At 44.2% G+C, this 16,026-nt stretch overlaps 1 protein-coding gene across 1 annotated transcript; it reads left to right on the forward strand.

Annotated features, from left to right (window-relative positions):
• Positions 1 to 4,093: 4,093 nt before the first annotated feature.
• On the forward strand, positions 4,094 to 9,686 carry ctsa (cathepsin A). The gene is made up of 14 exons (XM_085407758.1): positions 4,094 to 4,201; positions 5,383 to 5,549; positions 5,620 to 5,731; positions 5,810 to 5,860; positions 5,935 to 6,021; positions 6,099 to 6,254; positions 7,521 to 7,697; positions 7,790 to 7,881; positions 7,988 to 8,066; positions 8,142 to 8,290; positions 8,375 to 8,450; positions 8,612 to 8,701; positions 8,787 to 8,888; positions 9,338 to 9,686. The coding sequence occupies exons 2-14, from the start codon at positions 5,383 to 5,385 to the stop codon at positions 9,419 to 9,421; spliced, it is 1,422 nt and encodes a 473-aa protein (XP_085263884.1). The 5' UTR covers positions 4,094 to 4,201; the 3' UTR covers positions 9,422 to 9,686.
• The last annotated feature ends 6,340 nt before the right edge of the window (positions 9,687 to 16,026 follow it).

Raw genomic sequence — 16,026 nt, forward strand, 5'->3', positions numbered from 1 at the left:
GAGGTCAACAGTGATCACTGACTGTTTTAGGAGCTTTTTGAGATCAAATAGAAGAAAATACATAACATTAAACATGTTAACAACACAAAAGCCATATTAAACGCAGACTACTTTAGACCCGGAAGTAGGATTTGTCGCGTCATCACTGAACAACCGGATAGCTTACTTACAACTGGGCTCGTCAGGCACTCTTATTGGCTGAAGTAATTATTATATTTAGATGCTTCCAGCTTCCGTTTTTCCTCGATGACAACTCGTACCTTTCCACTCCCCTTTTTCTCCCTCCTCGCGCTCACAGACCCATAACGTGTATGGCAGTCCATTCTCCCTGCAGCACGGACTACACTGCCCATGATGCTACATTCTTTAGAGCTATGCTTGTAGCATTCTGCCTGTTAGCTTAGCACAACAACAACAACAACAACGAAAAGGCGCTCTCTCACCCAGGAAACACACAGTCGCAGAGAGAGAGAGAGAGCGTTGCCCTGTAACCATGGCAACCGTAACCCTGCCGCCTGGAACAACAGAACGTAGCTGTCAAACAAACCCAAACAGTCCTGACCGACGACAAAATGAAACAGGAAAGTACCGCAGTGTAATCCATTCAACAAAGTAACTGTATTCTGAATACCACCTTTTTAAACGGTAACTGTAACGGAATACAGTTACTCATATTTTGTATTTTAAATACGTAACGGCGGTACATGTATTCCGTTACTCCCCAACACTGATGATCGGGAGCTGGTCGTGAGGTGTTAATCGCTTCTCGTTACCCCACGTATACTACACGATGCACGATGAAGGCCAAAATCGGGCCGATCACCAAATCGGTCGCACGACTCAAAAATCGGCTCAAAATGGGCCAAAAATCGCACAGTGTGAGCCCAGCATTAGAGCAGCAATGTTTGTTCGCTCAGAGAAAGAAAAAAAAAGGCTGCAAAAGTACAGGGAGGAATGGGAAAAGGAAAACACCTGGCTGGAAAAGTGCACTATAAAGCGCATTGCACTGTGTGCTGGCGCACTTTTTCCATAGGCATGCTTCTAATGGTGGGCACATGAAGAACACGAGGGGCGTGAAAGCTCGGGGAACCCTTAACCAATTTCTTGTCCACCAGGCCACGGCAGAAGCAGATATGGTATGTAAACACTGGTTTGTTGTTTAAACCCTCTGGTTAAGGTTAATATGGGCATGTGCAGTGAATATCAGCGCTATGTGGCCAGAAGTGTGATAATATAATTTATTTTGTGTAATAAACAACTGCAAGGATAGATGATTACAACAAATAGATCACTAATACATAAAAGTAATACATAGATGAATAATGATGATGAGTTATGATGCGTAATCATGGGAACAAGCGGGTTTACAAACAGGAGCAGCTGATTAGCATTAGAAAAGCTGAAATAATACCTCAGTTGAAGCCAATTGTACTAAATGCACTATATGTGCACTGTTACAAGAATATTTTTCTTTCTATTGTTTTCTATTATTTTAAGTTAAGCAGGACAGAGTGCTTTTAAAGAAAGATTTACTTATATTCTCAAAAGTTAAGCATGACAGGCTTCTGTTTAAGAAGGAGACCTGTTTTACTGTGTTAATGTTGTCATTTTGAGCTAAAAATAAATGGCTAAATGATCATTTGTTTCCCATATGGTCATATCACAAAGAATATGCATCTGCTTAAATCAAGTTCAAGTCAAATGGTTAAAAAATAATTTCACACACAAAAAAAGAGCTACCACACTGGGAAGGGTGAAGGCAACTGGGTTGCCCGGCCCTGGTCACGAGGTGTCCCTTATTTATTTTTCAGGGAGTTGGCAACCCTAGCCTCATATGAGGCCAAAGAGTGCTTATGTATCTATGTATGTATGCTTGCCTTCTTTAACATGCTGTAGCTGGACACTGGCCCTGTGCGAGCGAGCGTCTGCTTGTACATGTGGGCACAGTTGTGTGGAGGAAGTGTGGGATCCATCACTGCTCATTAAAAATAAATAAAAATGGAGTTAAAAAAAAAGAACTGCACAGCTGGTTATCACTGAAAGTCAATGACATCCCACAGTTTAATATATTTGATGTTACCTTCTATACGGATCATTTACATCCACGTATCTCTGCTGTGACTAACATTAGGTAAATACCATATACATTGTAGCAAGTGGAGAAATAGTAAACATGGTTCATTAGTGACTTTAGACATCATGTGACTAAAGAAACTGAAATCAGACGATGTGTTTGTCATCTGTTACTGTTTCCATCTTTGCCTCCAGTGTTTGTTTGTTTATCCTGTGCTCCCTTTTTCTTATTCTGCACTTTTTTTTTTGGTCAACTTTATTTATGATTTTCCAATGTGAGAAAAGTACAGAAAAATATAACTCGAATTGCGATTACAAACACTGCCATTGTGAAACCGGTTGTGCCACGCAGTGGCAAACAAGTTGGATGCAGGAAAATGTATAATCTATGGGCACAAACAAAAAATACTACCATGTGAACAAGGCAAAAAAAACAAACAAACACCAAAACCCCACCAAAAAACAAAACAAACAAAAATAGAATAAAATAAATACATAAATAAAAGGGGGCTGCATTGTGCGCAGTTCTTTCCGGCTTGCTACAGATAGTAGGTGGCTTTAAAGAAAGAAAGAGAAAAACCCCCAAACACAGATAAAAGCAGTAATACATCATACTTCAGTAAATGACAACTTCTCCACATATTCAACAAAGGATGACCAGCTTTTGTAGTATTTACTTTGAGACCCTCTCAAACTGTATCTCAAATGCTCTATCTGCAAGCACCTCATCACCTCTCTCACCCACTGAACAAACACTGGCGGACCTGAATCCTTCCAATTAAGAAGAATTAGCCTGCGTGCCAGGAGAGATGAGAAAGCCACTGCATTTATTTGATAAGAAGTTATCCCGTGTTGGTTTGGGAGTACACCAAAGACTGCTGTCATCGGATTGGGATAAATTGTTTTCCCACACACATATGAAAGAGCTTTAAAAACGAATTCCCAGAACCAGACTTAACCAGTTCAAATCAGAGCAGGTCCAGAACATATGGCTCATAGTGGCGGGTGATTGCTTGCACCTCGGACATCTATCATCAGAGGTATTGTATATTTTGGCTAGTTTAGCTTTGGTTAGGTACGCCCGGTGAAGAATTTTAAACTGTATTATACAATGCCGTATACAGATTGAGGATTCATGGATCCTGCTAACACTAAGGTCCAATAGGTCGTCTGGGATCTGGAGGTTTAAGTCCAGCTCCCAGGCGTTCCTGGCTGTGGACACAGAGTCTGCCTTTATATGCTGCAGTGTGCTATATATTTGAGAGATGTGGCCTCTAGCAATAAGTCGAAATTGCAGACAATCCTCAAATGGACAGTCATTAGGTAGACTTGGATATGAAGTGAAGTGTTTAATTGCAAAGCTACGGGCTTGTAAGTATCTAAAGAAGTGAGTCTTTGGGATTCCAAAATCTTTAGATAATGTTTCAAAGGATAAAAATGACCCTTTAACAAACAGATCAGAGAAGCAGATAATTCCTCTGCTGTACCAAACCTTGAACCCTGCATCGCTCAGAGCTGGTAAAAAAGATTTGATGCAACAGGGGAGCAGACACTGAAACCAGACATTGAGAGAGTTCTTAACCACAGGATCTTTAAAATTAACATTGTGACTGACTGGTAGACTTGAACACATTATTGCAACAGGGGATATAGTGAGATGACCGTCTAGCTCCATAGTGGACCAAGGCGGCCCTCTGCCCTCCCTAAAAGCCTGCATCTAGGTGGATATTGTCACAATATTGGCAGCCCAATAATAATACATAAAGTTTGGTAGGGCCAGGCCGCCTTCCGACTTAGAACACTGTAACAGGGATTTACGGACTCTTGGAAGGTTTTTGTTGTTATTCTGCACTTTTAACACCCCTCTGGTGCTCTTTCTGTTGTTTTGAATGTTCTTCTACTGTTTTATCCTCTTCGAGAGTCTGTATTCGTATTGTTCTTAATCGTTAATTTAAAAAAAGGTTATCCTAAAAAACCCTACAAATAAAGTTTGAAAAAAAACCGAGGGGAGGGAGGGGTCATGTGACCTGCCGCTGTCATATGACCTGCTGTTTTCCTTCACCGTGGTGTGTCCAATTTATTTGCAGAGCAGGAGCCCAGGTGAAGCAGGTGGACGCGTAGAGAAGAGGTGAGTGAAAGAGGAAGGTCTCCATTCAGAGGTCCGTTTGGATTCTGTCTGATTTAAGACGTTAAAGTTGATGCTGCGCGTGATAGTCCCCGTTTCCGGGTTTAAAATGTGTGTGTGTGTGTGTGTGTGTGTGTGTGTGTGTGAGAGAGAGAGTATCAGGGCGCGCACACACACTGCCTTCTGTTTCATGACAGTTAACGAGTACTCTGAGAAACTGATCGCTTTCTGATCGATAATCGAGCTGATTGCGAGTCGAAAACGTTTCGTGTTGAAACTGAAACCCGTTTCCGGTCGCTGAACAGTTATTCTGACACGAACTGCGTGTTTCTGCCAAACTCCGTTCAAAAAACTGCAAATGTAAATTTTCTTGGCGCATGCTCAGTCACGTCCGAAAGTAAAACGTCCAGATGAACAGAATCAACTTTTCAACCAAATCGTAACTTTTCGTTCATTCAGCGGGAAAGTAATCACGTGACTTCTGATCGATCCCCAATCAGAAAGTCTCGTGATCAGTCCGCGAACACAAACCTCACTTCCTGCTGAAATCACGTGTTTCGTGGCCGTCAGAGGAACCCACCAGTCTTCATTTAAATTTCTGCCTAATTTAACGTGTGCGTGTGAGATCCTGCTGTGCTGTGTTTTACAGGTTTACCTCAGAGAACGGGTGAACTTTGAACTTTGCGTTTTAAGTTCGCTTTCTTAAAATCAGGGTTGGATGTAATAAAACTGAGTGATGAAAAACCCTTTTAAAACTTTAACATCATCACTGAGGTTTAATTTCTAGTTTGTTTCCTTTCTGAAAGGCTGATGCTGAGGACAGCCTCCTGCTTTTTTTTTTTTATTTAGTTTTACTTTCTTTTTGTTTTGTTTGGATTTTTTAGGGTTATTTATTTTATTTTCTGGCAGGGCTCCGACAGCTCTGTGAAATCACATTTGATCAGTTTTGTTTCTGGTGATCTGTCCGTGATAACCTGCTCAAAGTCAGTAAAACTGACAGTAGAGCTAATCAGTAACGTCCTGCAGGAGAGATGACATCATTTGTGCTGTGTGTCATGTGATCGTGTGACAAAAGTGAAAGGAACACGTGGACGTCAGCTGCTGGACGTTACCTCAGTATTATAAAGGTGAAATCTCAGGAGGAGCATTTTTATTGGATGTTTTTACTTCCTATCTGCTATCAGATGCAGCTGCTGCTGTTGTCATGTTACTTCCTGTCCGCATGGCTCGGCGTGGAAGCGGCCCCAGCGGCCGACGAGATCACGTACCTGCCAGGTCTGCAGAAACAGCCGAGCTTCAAGCAGTACTCTGGATACCTGAGTGTGGCTGACGGCAAACACCTGCACTACTGGTCAGTACCTGAGACACGCCTGAAGACACGCCTCACCTGACCGTCAGCTGACCACTTCTTCTGTTCTCAGGTTCGTTGAGTCGCAGAACAAACCGTCCTCGGACCCGCTGGTGCTGTGGCTGAATGGTGGCCCCGGCTGCAGCTCGCTGGACGGACTGCTGACCGAACATGGACCCTTCCTGGTAGGTGAACTCTGCCCACCTGACCCCTACAGGTATACTGTGACTCCACACCTGACCTCTGACCTTTTGTCATTTCAGATCCAGAGCGACGGTGCGACGCTGGAGTACAACCCATATGCCTGGAACAAGGTATGCTGTCATGTGACTTTTGTTGAGGTCGCACGGCTGAGGTCAAAGCTGATTGGTCGACTATCTGTGTGCAGATTACCAACATGTTGTACCTGGAGTCCCCAGTAGGAGTCGGCTTCTCTTATTCGGACGATCAGAAATACGCCACCAATGACACAGAGGTCAGTGACCCTCAGTGACTCAGCTGCCGGTTGGCTGCCCGGAGGTCAGGTGTTCAGCTTTTTCTTTTTCTTTGCAGGTGTCGATGAACAACTACCTGGCCCTGAAGGAGTTCTTCCGCCTGTTTCCAGAGTACAGCAAGAATGAGCTCTTCCTGACCGGAGAGAGCTACGGAGGAATCTACATCCCCACGCTCGCTGAGAGAGTGATGGAGGACGCCAGCCTCAACCTGCAGGTAATGACGCACCTGACACACAGCAGGTAACAGTTCTGAAGTTAATAACTTCAATAATTACTTCCTCCAAACCATCAACGTGTCTTTTAGACCCCATTCCTACAAAACTGCTCAAAGAAGTCCTGCCATTAATTAATGCTTCGATCTTAAATATGATCAACCTATCTCTAATGATCGGCTATGTACCACAGGCCTTCAAGCTAGCTGTAGTTAAACCTTTACTCAAAAAGCATCTCTAGACCCAGCAGTCTTAGCTAATTATAGGCCAATCTCCAACCTTCCTTTATATCAAACATCCTTGAAAGAGTAGTTGTCAAACAGCTAACAGATCATCTGCAGAGGCTTATTGAAGAGTTTCAGTCAGGTTTCAGAGCTCATCACAGCACAGAAACAGCTTTAGTGAAGGTTACAAATGATCTTCTTATGGCCTCTGACAGTGGACTCATCTCTGTGCTTGTCCTGCTAGACCTCAGTGCAGCGTTCGATACTGTCGACCATAATATCCTATTAGAGCGATTAGAACATGCTGTAGGTGTTACAGGTACTGCGCTGCAGTGGTTTGTATCATACCTGATGCACCTGTGAAAATGGCTTTCCAAAGACTGCACAGCATTACTGCTTCCACTGGGGGGGGGGGGGGAAATGTATGTATGTGCGTGTGCGCGCGTGCGTGCGAGCTCTGAGGTTTGAAATGAGCTTCTGTGCAGTGTGGGTTAGAGACATGTCACTGGAGAGCAACTCGGAGTAGAGCTGCTACCTCCACATGAAAACGAGGCAGGCGAGGTGATGCGGACCCAGGACACGATGGAGAGATCACTCTCTCGGCTGGTCTTTGAACGCCTCAATGTTGCTCAGGTAGGTTGGAGGAGGTGGCCAAGGTGTGGGAGGTCTGGGCTTCTCTGCTCAGGCTGCTGCTCCAAACCCGGATAAAGCCTCCACCTTTCCATTCAGTGTTATTATTGTTATTAGTAGCAGTCTTCTTTACAGATCACAGAAAAACTCACTCAAAGCATTAAAAAGATCTGTTCTTACCTGAGTTTGTGGTGACACTGTTCACTTTGAACGTGCTTCCTGTGGTGACATCATTAGAAAACACTGCAGACAGGTGTACCTGTGACGTGCTGCTTTTAGACCATGTGATCAATGGGTGTCCCACCTGAGCTGCAGACAGGTGTACCTGTGGTAAAAACAGGCGTGTCATATTCAGGCTGTGGAAACATCAGCAGCCTCCTCATGCCTGCCTCACCCGACTCACCTGTGGTGCAGGGCATCGCCGTGGGGAATGGAATGTCGAGCTACGAGATGAACGACAACTCTCTGGTGTACTTCGCCTACTACCACGGCCTGCTTGGCAGCCACCTGTGGGCGGAGCTTCAGACCTACTGCTGCAGCAACGGGAAATGCAACTTCTATGACAACCCGAACCAGAACTGCATGGACAGCGTGAGTACGACCCGGTTCACCTGCGGTGCACCCGACGTCTACCTGTAGGCTCTCTGGTTTTATGTCTCAGGTGTTGCCCGTTTCCTCTGCAGGTGGGGGAGGTTCAGACCATCGTCTACAGTTCAGGTTTGAACATATACAACCTGTACGCTTCCTGCCCAGGTGGAGTCCCGCAGAGACTCAGGTGAGCTGTGGCCTTTTAACGTTCGGCCTGTGATCTTTTTTTTTGTCCGTGAGCTCACCTGCAGCACGTATGGCGCTCAAACAGGTGTGTTCCTGTTTGTTGTCAGTGTCGAGCGAGGCCAGCTGGTGATCCGAGATCTGGGAAACTCGTTCATTCACCATCAGTGGAACCGGCTGTGGATGCAGGTGAGTTCAGGTCACCCGATGATCCAAACAGTATCTATAAAGCGCTCACCTGAACAGGTGGTTCTCTCACTTTAGAAAGTCAAAAGTCTGGCGGCGCTGCTCCCGTCTGTCCGCCTGGACCCCCCCTGCACCAACTCCACCCCTTCCAACCTGTACCTGAACAACCCGCTGGTCAGAAAAGCCCTCCACATCAGCCCCAAAGCTCTGGACTGGGTCATCTGCAGGTAACACAGGCACACACTTGACCTCCGTTTCACCTGTCCACCTCACCTGTGCTGACTCACTGACTCTCCGCTCTGCGCTCGCAGCTCTGAGGTGAACCGGAACTACGGTCGGCTCTACATGGATGTCAGGAAACAGTACCTGAAGCTGCTTGGCGCTCTAGTCAGTGAAGCTCCGCCCATTTCATTTATTTATTTATTTATTTATTTATTTTTAATTTAAATTTTCCCCCAGTGTAAATGTTTCCAGCCTTTAACAGGACTCACCTGTTTCACCTGTCTAATATGGACTGGAAGGTGTTGACGGTTGTGTTCTCTGTGCAGAAGTATCGCATCCTCGTGTATAATGGCGACGTGGACATGGCGTGCAACTTCATGGGCGACGAGTGGTTTGTGGAGTCTCTGCAGCAGCAGGTGGAGTTCAGATCTTATTGAGTTTTCCTCCGCAAAGTAACCTGATCTATAAGCTGACTCTCAGGTGTGCTTACCTGTGTCTCAGGTGCAAGTCCAGAGGCGTCCGTGGATCTACGAAGATGTGGACGGTCAGCAAGTCGGCGGCTTCGTCAAAGAGTTTGATAACATTGTCTTCCTCACCGTGAAGGTAAACGCCACCATCATCATCCTCACTGACTGTGTGATGTCATGTTTTGGGGCGGGGTTCTGTTTCAAGTCAGCTGTTTTCTTTCATCATCGGACCACTTAAGGTTTCTACAGTATCTTTATTTATGAAGAAGAAACAAACAAAAATGTCTCGTTTGGTGTAAATCTGCTTTAATATTTCAGTTTGTTTTTAAACGTCGTCAAATCAAATTGTCTTTGTAAATGAAGAAAATGGCACATGGTAAGTGTAGTCTGACACTTACTGCACTTCACAGAAAAGCCACCAGATGGCAGAAACGGCCAGCGTTTCCTCCGCCTCGGGGCGTTTCCTCCGCCTCGGGGCGTTTCCTCCGCCTCGGGGCGTTTCCTCCGCCTCGGGGCGTTTCCGTGTGAACACCTCAAGCCTGATTTCTGGCGACTGTTCTGACCTGTGCCGCTGTCTTCCCGCAGGGTTCAGGTCACATGGTTCCAACAGACAAACCAGCTGCTGCCTTCACCATGTTCACCAGATTCATCAAGAAGCTGCCCTACTGACCTCTGACCCCTGACCTGTCAGGCTTCTAATCTGATTTATTTTTCTCACACTGTCAACAAATCATCACGTCTCTCCTCTGTGTTGCTTTGCAACCACGTTCCAGACCTCAGCCAATCATGTCACTCCTCTGGACCAGCTTGTCACCTGGTCATCTTCTTGGTTGCCATGGAAACGAGCACTGCCACCACTCTTTTCTTTTTATTGTAAATGAGAAAGTTGCTGCTTGTTTGATTTAAAGGGAAATAAAAACTGATTTTTAACGAGCTTCGTCTCTCATGTCGTCTCTAAATGGCGTCCAGCATCTCCCAGCGCACGCAGGACACCCTGACTGCTGTGACCAAAAATTTCCCACGTGTGGGACTAATAAAGGTTCATCTTATGTTTAACTGGAAAGACTCCACCCCCTTCCACCACCATCTTGGGTCCTCTGCAGCGTGACATGAGCTGCACATCGAGCAGCTTGTTAAACATGCAGACGTTTTTCCAGTTTGAAGAAGAAAAACTGAGAATGCACAAAATCATAAAACATCTTTTGTCTCGTTTCCTCTGTCACCTCCAGCTCCACCTGTTTCCTTTTTATGTACAAACGGGGGCGTGGCCGAGTGCAGGTAGAGCCTGTCTTTAGTGAGAACAAACAATTTCTCAGTGATTTTTGTAATAATGCTGCAGTACTGTATTTGATCAGCGGCAGGAACTCTCTGAGAACACGACTGTGTGACACCTGGATCCAAAGGCACAGAGGAAACGTGGAGCTGTTTAAATGTGTAGAGTAGAATATATAAGAAAGTCTGCGCCCTGTTTGACCAGCAAGGGGCAGACTGAACTCAGAGGCTGTCCAACAGTCAGAACAGGTGAGCTGTTTCTAAAAGGCTGAACCATCAGGGTTCCTGCAGTGTCCTCACAGGCTCAGTGATTCTGCCTGTAAACATGAGGTCGCTGGCTTATTTTGATATGCATGTATTTATCTTACACATAAAACAAATGTTTGTCATAATTTTGGTTAAATGTAAAGTTCAGGTTTAAATAATTCAGGGTAATAATAATAATCAATTTTATTTATGAGCGCCTTTCAAGTCACCCAAGGACACTTTACAATAAGAAGACAATGGCAAGATAAGAACAATAAAACAAAGCACAAGATAAAACAAACAGTGGATTCACAGTGAATATGCAGATTTGAACAGATGAGTTTTGAGTTGGTTGGTGTTCAATGTGTCTGATGATTAGCGCTGAGCTTTTCCTTGTGTTGACATGATCCTGCTGTTTATAAGAATTTCCTTTTGCTCTCTCACCTGATGGACTTTACATCTTGTCTTTAGCAGTGTGACAAACCAAATCAGGCTCTTTGAAGATGTGGACTAAAGTTATTTGACATCATTCTGTCGCTGCGGCTGTTGGCGGTGTGGTGGCGGAGGCTAGTGTGTCTCAGACTGCAGATGAATCAAGGAGCTGAAGGAGGAACGAGTGCCCTGCAGGCATGCATGATTTTATATGAGCTCTTCTCCACAGGCATGAAATCTAACAGGACACCATGGTGAGCACCACGAGTGTGACGGTAATTTAGGGACTTTTTTTATGAAGCCATCAGACACACGGTCTTCCTGCATGTCCATGTTGTTATTAAATCTGTGTGGAAATCCCTCAGTTTATCACGCAGGCCTCTGTGATTGTCCTGATCCCCTCGCTTGTTTATTTAGTTTTTTAAAAGTAGGTGATTCACCACCACCATCATCATCATCATCATCATCATCATCAATGGAGAAACAATAATGGGTAAAGACAGTCCTATTGGTGCATCATTTATATCTCAGGGCTTAAAGACAGAACGATCCAGGACAGCGTTCATGTTGCAGATGCCTACAAGCTGTGGTTGTAGCACTTCAGCATCTAGCAGAGCAGCGAGTGTTACCGGCACCAGACCTAGGGGAATCTGGACCGGCAGCAAGCGGCACACGAGCACTGCGTAGCCAAATATGAGCAAACTGTGGATTAATAGCGAGGACACCGAAGTTAGCGTCTTGCTCAGGCCGGAGCTCATTTATTTCTGAGCTGCGCGTGCACAGAGCCTATAGCTAGAGTTTCTCTGGTAGTTCCACAGCAGTGCGAGAGCACCATCTACTGGCATAATGAAATATAACCATGGTCTGGCACACATAACAATGTCAAAATAAGTCACAATAATAAACAAAAAATAAGGGGGTAATTGGTTTTCTTACAAAAATAAACATGTAGCTTTTTCAACCTGCTACACGAGCATAGAGACGGTAATGACTTTGTGTCAGGCAGTTTCAAATGCAGCATTTCAGCAAACACAAAAACTGTTTGAAAATGCAGCGCCTGGACCTTCAGCGAGCAGACTCGCTGTATTTCCAAAGTTCACTCAGAGGAACATGACAGGAGAGCAGGAACAGAGGTCAGGGTTAAAGCATTGCTCTTAGTGACTTTATAGATTGCATGTGATATCGTCAGATACTGATACTGTATGATGTGAAGTATTTGTGAAACTTCCTGCAGAACAGAATAAACAGACGTACGCTAACTTTGTGTTGCTCAAAGCTTCAGTGCTCTCAGGCTCGCTCGTCTCCACTCATCCAGCACCGTGTCATCGGTTTGTTACGCCATACGACACATTCAACCACACTGCTGACCTACCACTGAAAATCTGCTGGAGCTCTCAATATAAATGATTATATCATACTGATAGTTCCCCCACATTTAATCCGACACTGAACTTTGACCTCATTTTCTGTTCAGGTGTGGAGTCAAAGTAAAACAGAGGTTTATATACCCATGTCTATTTAATAGAATAGAATAGAATAGAATAGAATAGCCCTTTATTGTCATTGGGCATGTACAGTGAAAGTGTGGGTGCTCCACACCAGCTGTGCCACAATAAAATATAAATAGTAGACAGCAGGAATAAATACAAAAATCAGAGAAAGGCACACAACAGAGAACAGTTTGCAAAGAGCTAGTCCAAAAGGACTTTGTCTGAATACAGTCTTTGTGTGAGTGTCCTGAGTGATGAGGGTCACTCTGACCATGGCTCAGAGTGGTGAGGTGGGTTGGCAGGGCGGGGTGTAGGGGTCACCTGTGATGGCCCTGGTTTACCTGAGACAGGTCGATCTGGCGATGGGGTGGGAGGGGACGATGATGGGGCTCTCCGCTAAAGTCTGCCAGTATAAATGTCTCTGAGGGGGGTTAGTGAGGTGCCAATTGCCTGCTCTGCTGCCCTCACCACCTGCTGCAGTTTCCTCTGCTCCTCCACAGTACAGCAGTTGAACCAGAGTGTGCAGCGATAGGTCAGACGGCTCTCAATGGTGGAGCGGTAGAAGTTAATTAGCAGTCTCTGAGGTAATTGGGCCTGACGCAGTTTCCTGAGGAAGTACAGCCTTTGTTGCGCTTTTACTTCCTGGTGGGAAATGTTTGCGGACCAGGTAAGGTCGGCCGGGATGTGGACTCTGAGGAACTCAAAGCTTTCTTCATTGCATTAAATCTGACGGTCTATGTTCTAACTTTGTTACAACGGAGTGCCACAAGGCTCTGTATTAGGTCCCCTTCTATTTATCATTTACATAAACAATCTAGGGCTAAATGTGCCAGATGCAAACTTGCACTTCCATGCTGATGACACAGTTATTTACAGCTGTGGTTCAACTCTTGTCCAAGCCATTAACTCCTTGCAGAAAGCCTTGTTTTCTGTCCAGCACTCATTACTTCAGCTTAAACGTGTTCTCAGCGCAGACAAAACAAAGCTCATGTTGTTTTCTAAATCAAGGAAATGGGCCCAAACAATCCCATCAGTAAAAACTCTTGAGGGTAATAAAACAATGTTGGTTCACACGTATAAATATCTGGGAATCTTAAATCATGACTCGCTCAACTTCAAACCACATGTGGAGAATCTGAAGTTAAAACTGAGATTGCATTTTCAAAATGAGTTGTGTTTCTCTTTTAATACAAAGAAGCGGCTTGTTGCTGCAACATTTTTGCCTGTGGTGGATTATGGAGATATTCTATATATGAATGCTTCTGCTCAGTGTCTTCAAACGGTTGATACTGTGTATCGCGCTTCTCTGAGGTTTATCACTAACCCTGAATCTCAGACTCATCACTGTGAGTTATACTCTCAGGTAGGACGGCCTGCTCTGGAAAGTCAGAGGAACTATATATATATAACACCCAGCACGCCCCTGCAGACGGTTTATCCTTCAAGCTCGGGTCCTCTACCAGAGGCCTGGGAGCTTGAGGGTCCTGCGCAGTATCTTAGCTGTTCCCAGGACTGCGCTCTTCTGGACAGAGATCTCCGATGTTGTTCCCGGGATCTGCTGGAGCCACTCGCCTAGCTTGGGAGTCACCGCACCTCCTACACAGCACCCATGCTATCTTGCATAGATAGAGCGCTTTAGGTTGAAGTTGTAAAATGTTGCTTGCTTTCTTTCTTTCTTTCTTTCTTTCTTTGGGTTTTTGTTTGTTGGTCATAAAGTGCGGTTATATATACATATATATATATATATATATATATATATATATATATATATATATATATATATATATACACATATACATATATATATATATATATATGAGAATATAAAAGGGTTGCTGCCTTCTTATATATGTTCTCTGCTTGCAATGAAACGTGCTGGTCGGTATCCTCTTCGTCCGCATGGTTACTTGTTGCTTTCTGTTCCATTTGTCCGAACTGAATTTGGTAAAAGACCTTTTGTCCATTTAGCACCCTCGGCTTGGAACAAACTGCAGAACGACAGGAAAATGACTGAATTCATTTCATTAAGTGCTTTTAAATCTAAACTAAGAATCCTTGAGGGCAAGTCCATAACATGCAACTGTTTCAATTAGAGTAATTTTCATTTAAACAGAATTTTAAATTTTTATTAGAATTTTATTGAATTTTATTTTATTTATTTATTTTTTCATTAATTTTTGCAGGTGTGTTTTTGCTGCCTGTCTTTAATTGAGTAATTTCTGTAACTGTGAGACACTTGCTGCTGCCTATCTTGGCCAGGTCTTCCTCGAAAAAGAGGTTTTTAATCTCAATGGGATCTTCCTGGTTAAATTGACTATGTGCACGTTAGCATATGTTACTTCCGGCGCGGAAACTCCTGTGGGGAGCTTTGTTTCCGGTGTCCTATTCGCGCCTGGTTTACGGTCCAAAACAAGTTAAGCAAATGAATGAATCAAGCGGCGATTTACATTTCTATAGATGTCTCAGGCATTTACCCAACATATCTGTAAATGATGTTCATCGACTTGTCGATATCTTTCCCCCGCGCCTCAGAGCAAAAGAGAAAATGGATTCAGATGTTATATTTCTCAGCTGTCCCTCGTTTATCGCAGGTGTTATGTTCTAAAAATAACCAGCGAGAGGTGAAATCAAGTAGCCAATTTTATTTTTTGACGGTGCAAAACGTTTCGTGGACATCGTGGACATACAGTACTGCACTTCAGAGTCACACTGCTAGCATCGATGCAGCGATTCTGTACTGTACAGGACGCAGGACACAATGTGACGTAAAAAAATAAAAAGCGTAAACTTGCGCTAAAAAATCTGCGAAACAGCGAGGTGAAAGGTGAACCGCGTTATAGCGAGGGACCGCTGTAATTTTGAAGGTAAGTCACAACATACCCTTCGTACATACTAATGTATAGAAACCGTTACCAGCAATCATTCATTTTTTGTGTGGCTTTTTCTCACGGTTTGTTAACATGCTGTGTAGGTGTGTACTTGACGAGCTGATCTCGACATAACGGGAAACATCTGGTTTGACTGTTCTTCACCTGTAGTTTGAATGCTGAACATTTGCCTGTTTAAATCATCAGACCAGTCACTACACAGAGATGTGCTTCTGCATGTGGACGATGTGTCTTCTGCTGCAGTGATGCAGTTCAGCTTGTGTTGAGTGATGTAAACAACTGATCGATCTAAACGCTTTAAACGTCAAAATTGATCATTGGATTTTTTATGACACAGCAGCGGTGAGTGTTCCCACCTTCTGCTCTTTGTAACTTAACGCCATCTTTCTGTTTTCGAGTTTTGGACATGGTTTTGGAGGATATCTTCACAGTAGCGATTGACCGCAAAGTAAAGCTACCGGAAATGTACAACCCCACATCCGGTCTCAAACCAGGAAGTTAGCATTTTCTCGTGCACAGGGTCAATAAAGGTTAATAAATAAATAAATAAATACCCTTTCTACCTCCTCTTCATCAATGTAGAGGGCGGACATCGCTTTCAGCTATTTATTAATAAGTGACTTTTATGTATATGTATATATTGTGCTATTCTTAGTTAGTGTGTTGTCTGTCTTGTTAATGTTTGTTTATAATGGAGCACTGTAATAAAAAATTATTTCCCCCAGGGATCAATAAAGTATTCTGATTCTGAAGCAGGAAAATGGCTTCAGTTTACTGAGGACAGAGAAGGGTTCTTCATTCCCACTGTCACCAGGCTCTGCTGACGCTGCAGGGTCTGTCGTCATCACCAACCTGATTGGTTCTTTGGTTAATGATGTTGTCGCCACAATCTCTATCCGCCCACACCTCGTGCTGCTATGGTGACCGCCGTTGACATCACGTTACC

Source organism: Rhamphochromis longiceps, linkage group LG5, assembly GCF_057381845.1.
Source record: "Rhamphochromis longiceps isolate RC_006_pf linkage group LG5, R_longiceps_female_GT1.1, whole genome shotgun sequence".
In the NCBI taxonomy this organism is placed as follows: Eukaryota; Metazoa; Chordata; class Actinopteri; order Cichliformes; family Cichlidae; genus Rhamphochromis; species Rhamphochromis longiceps.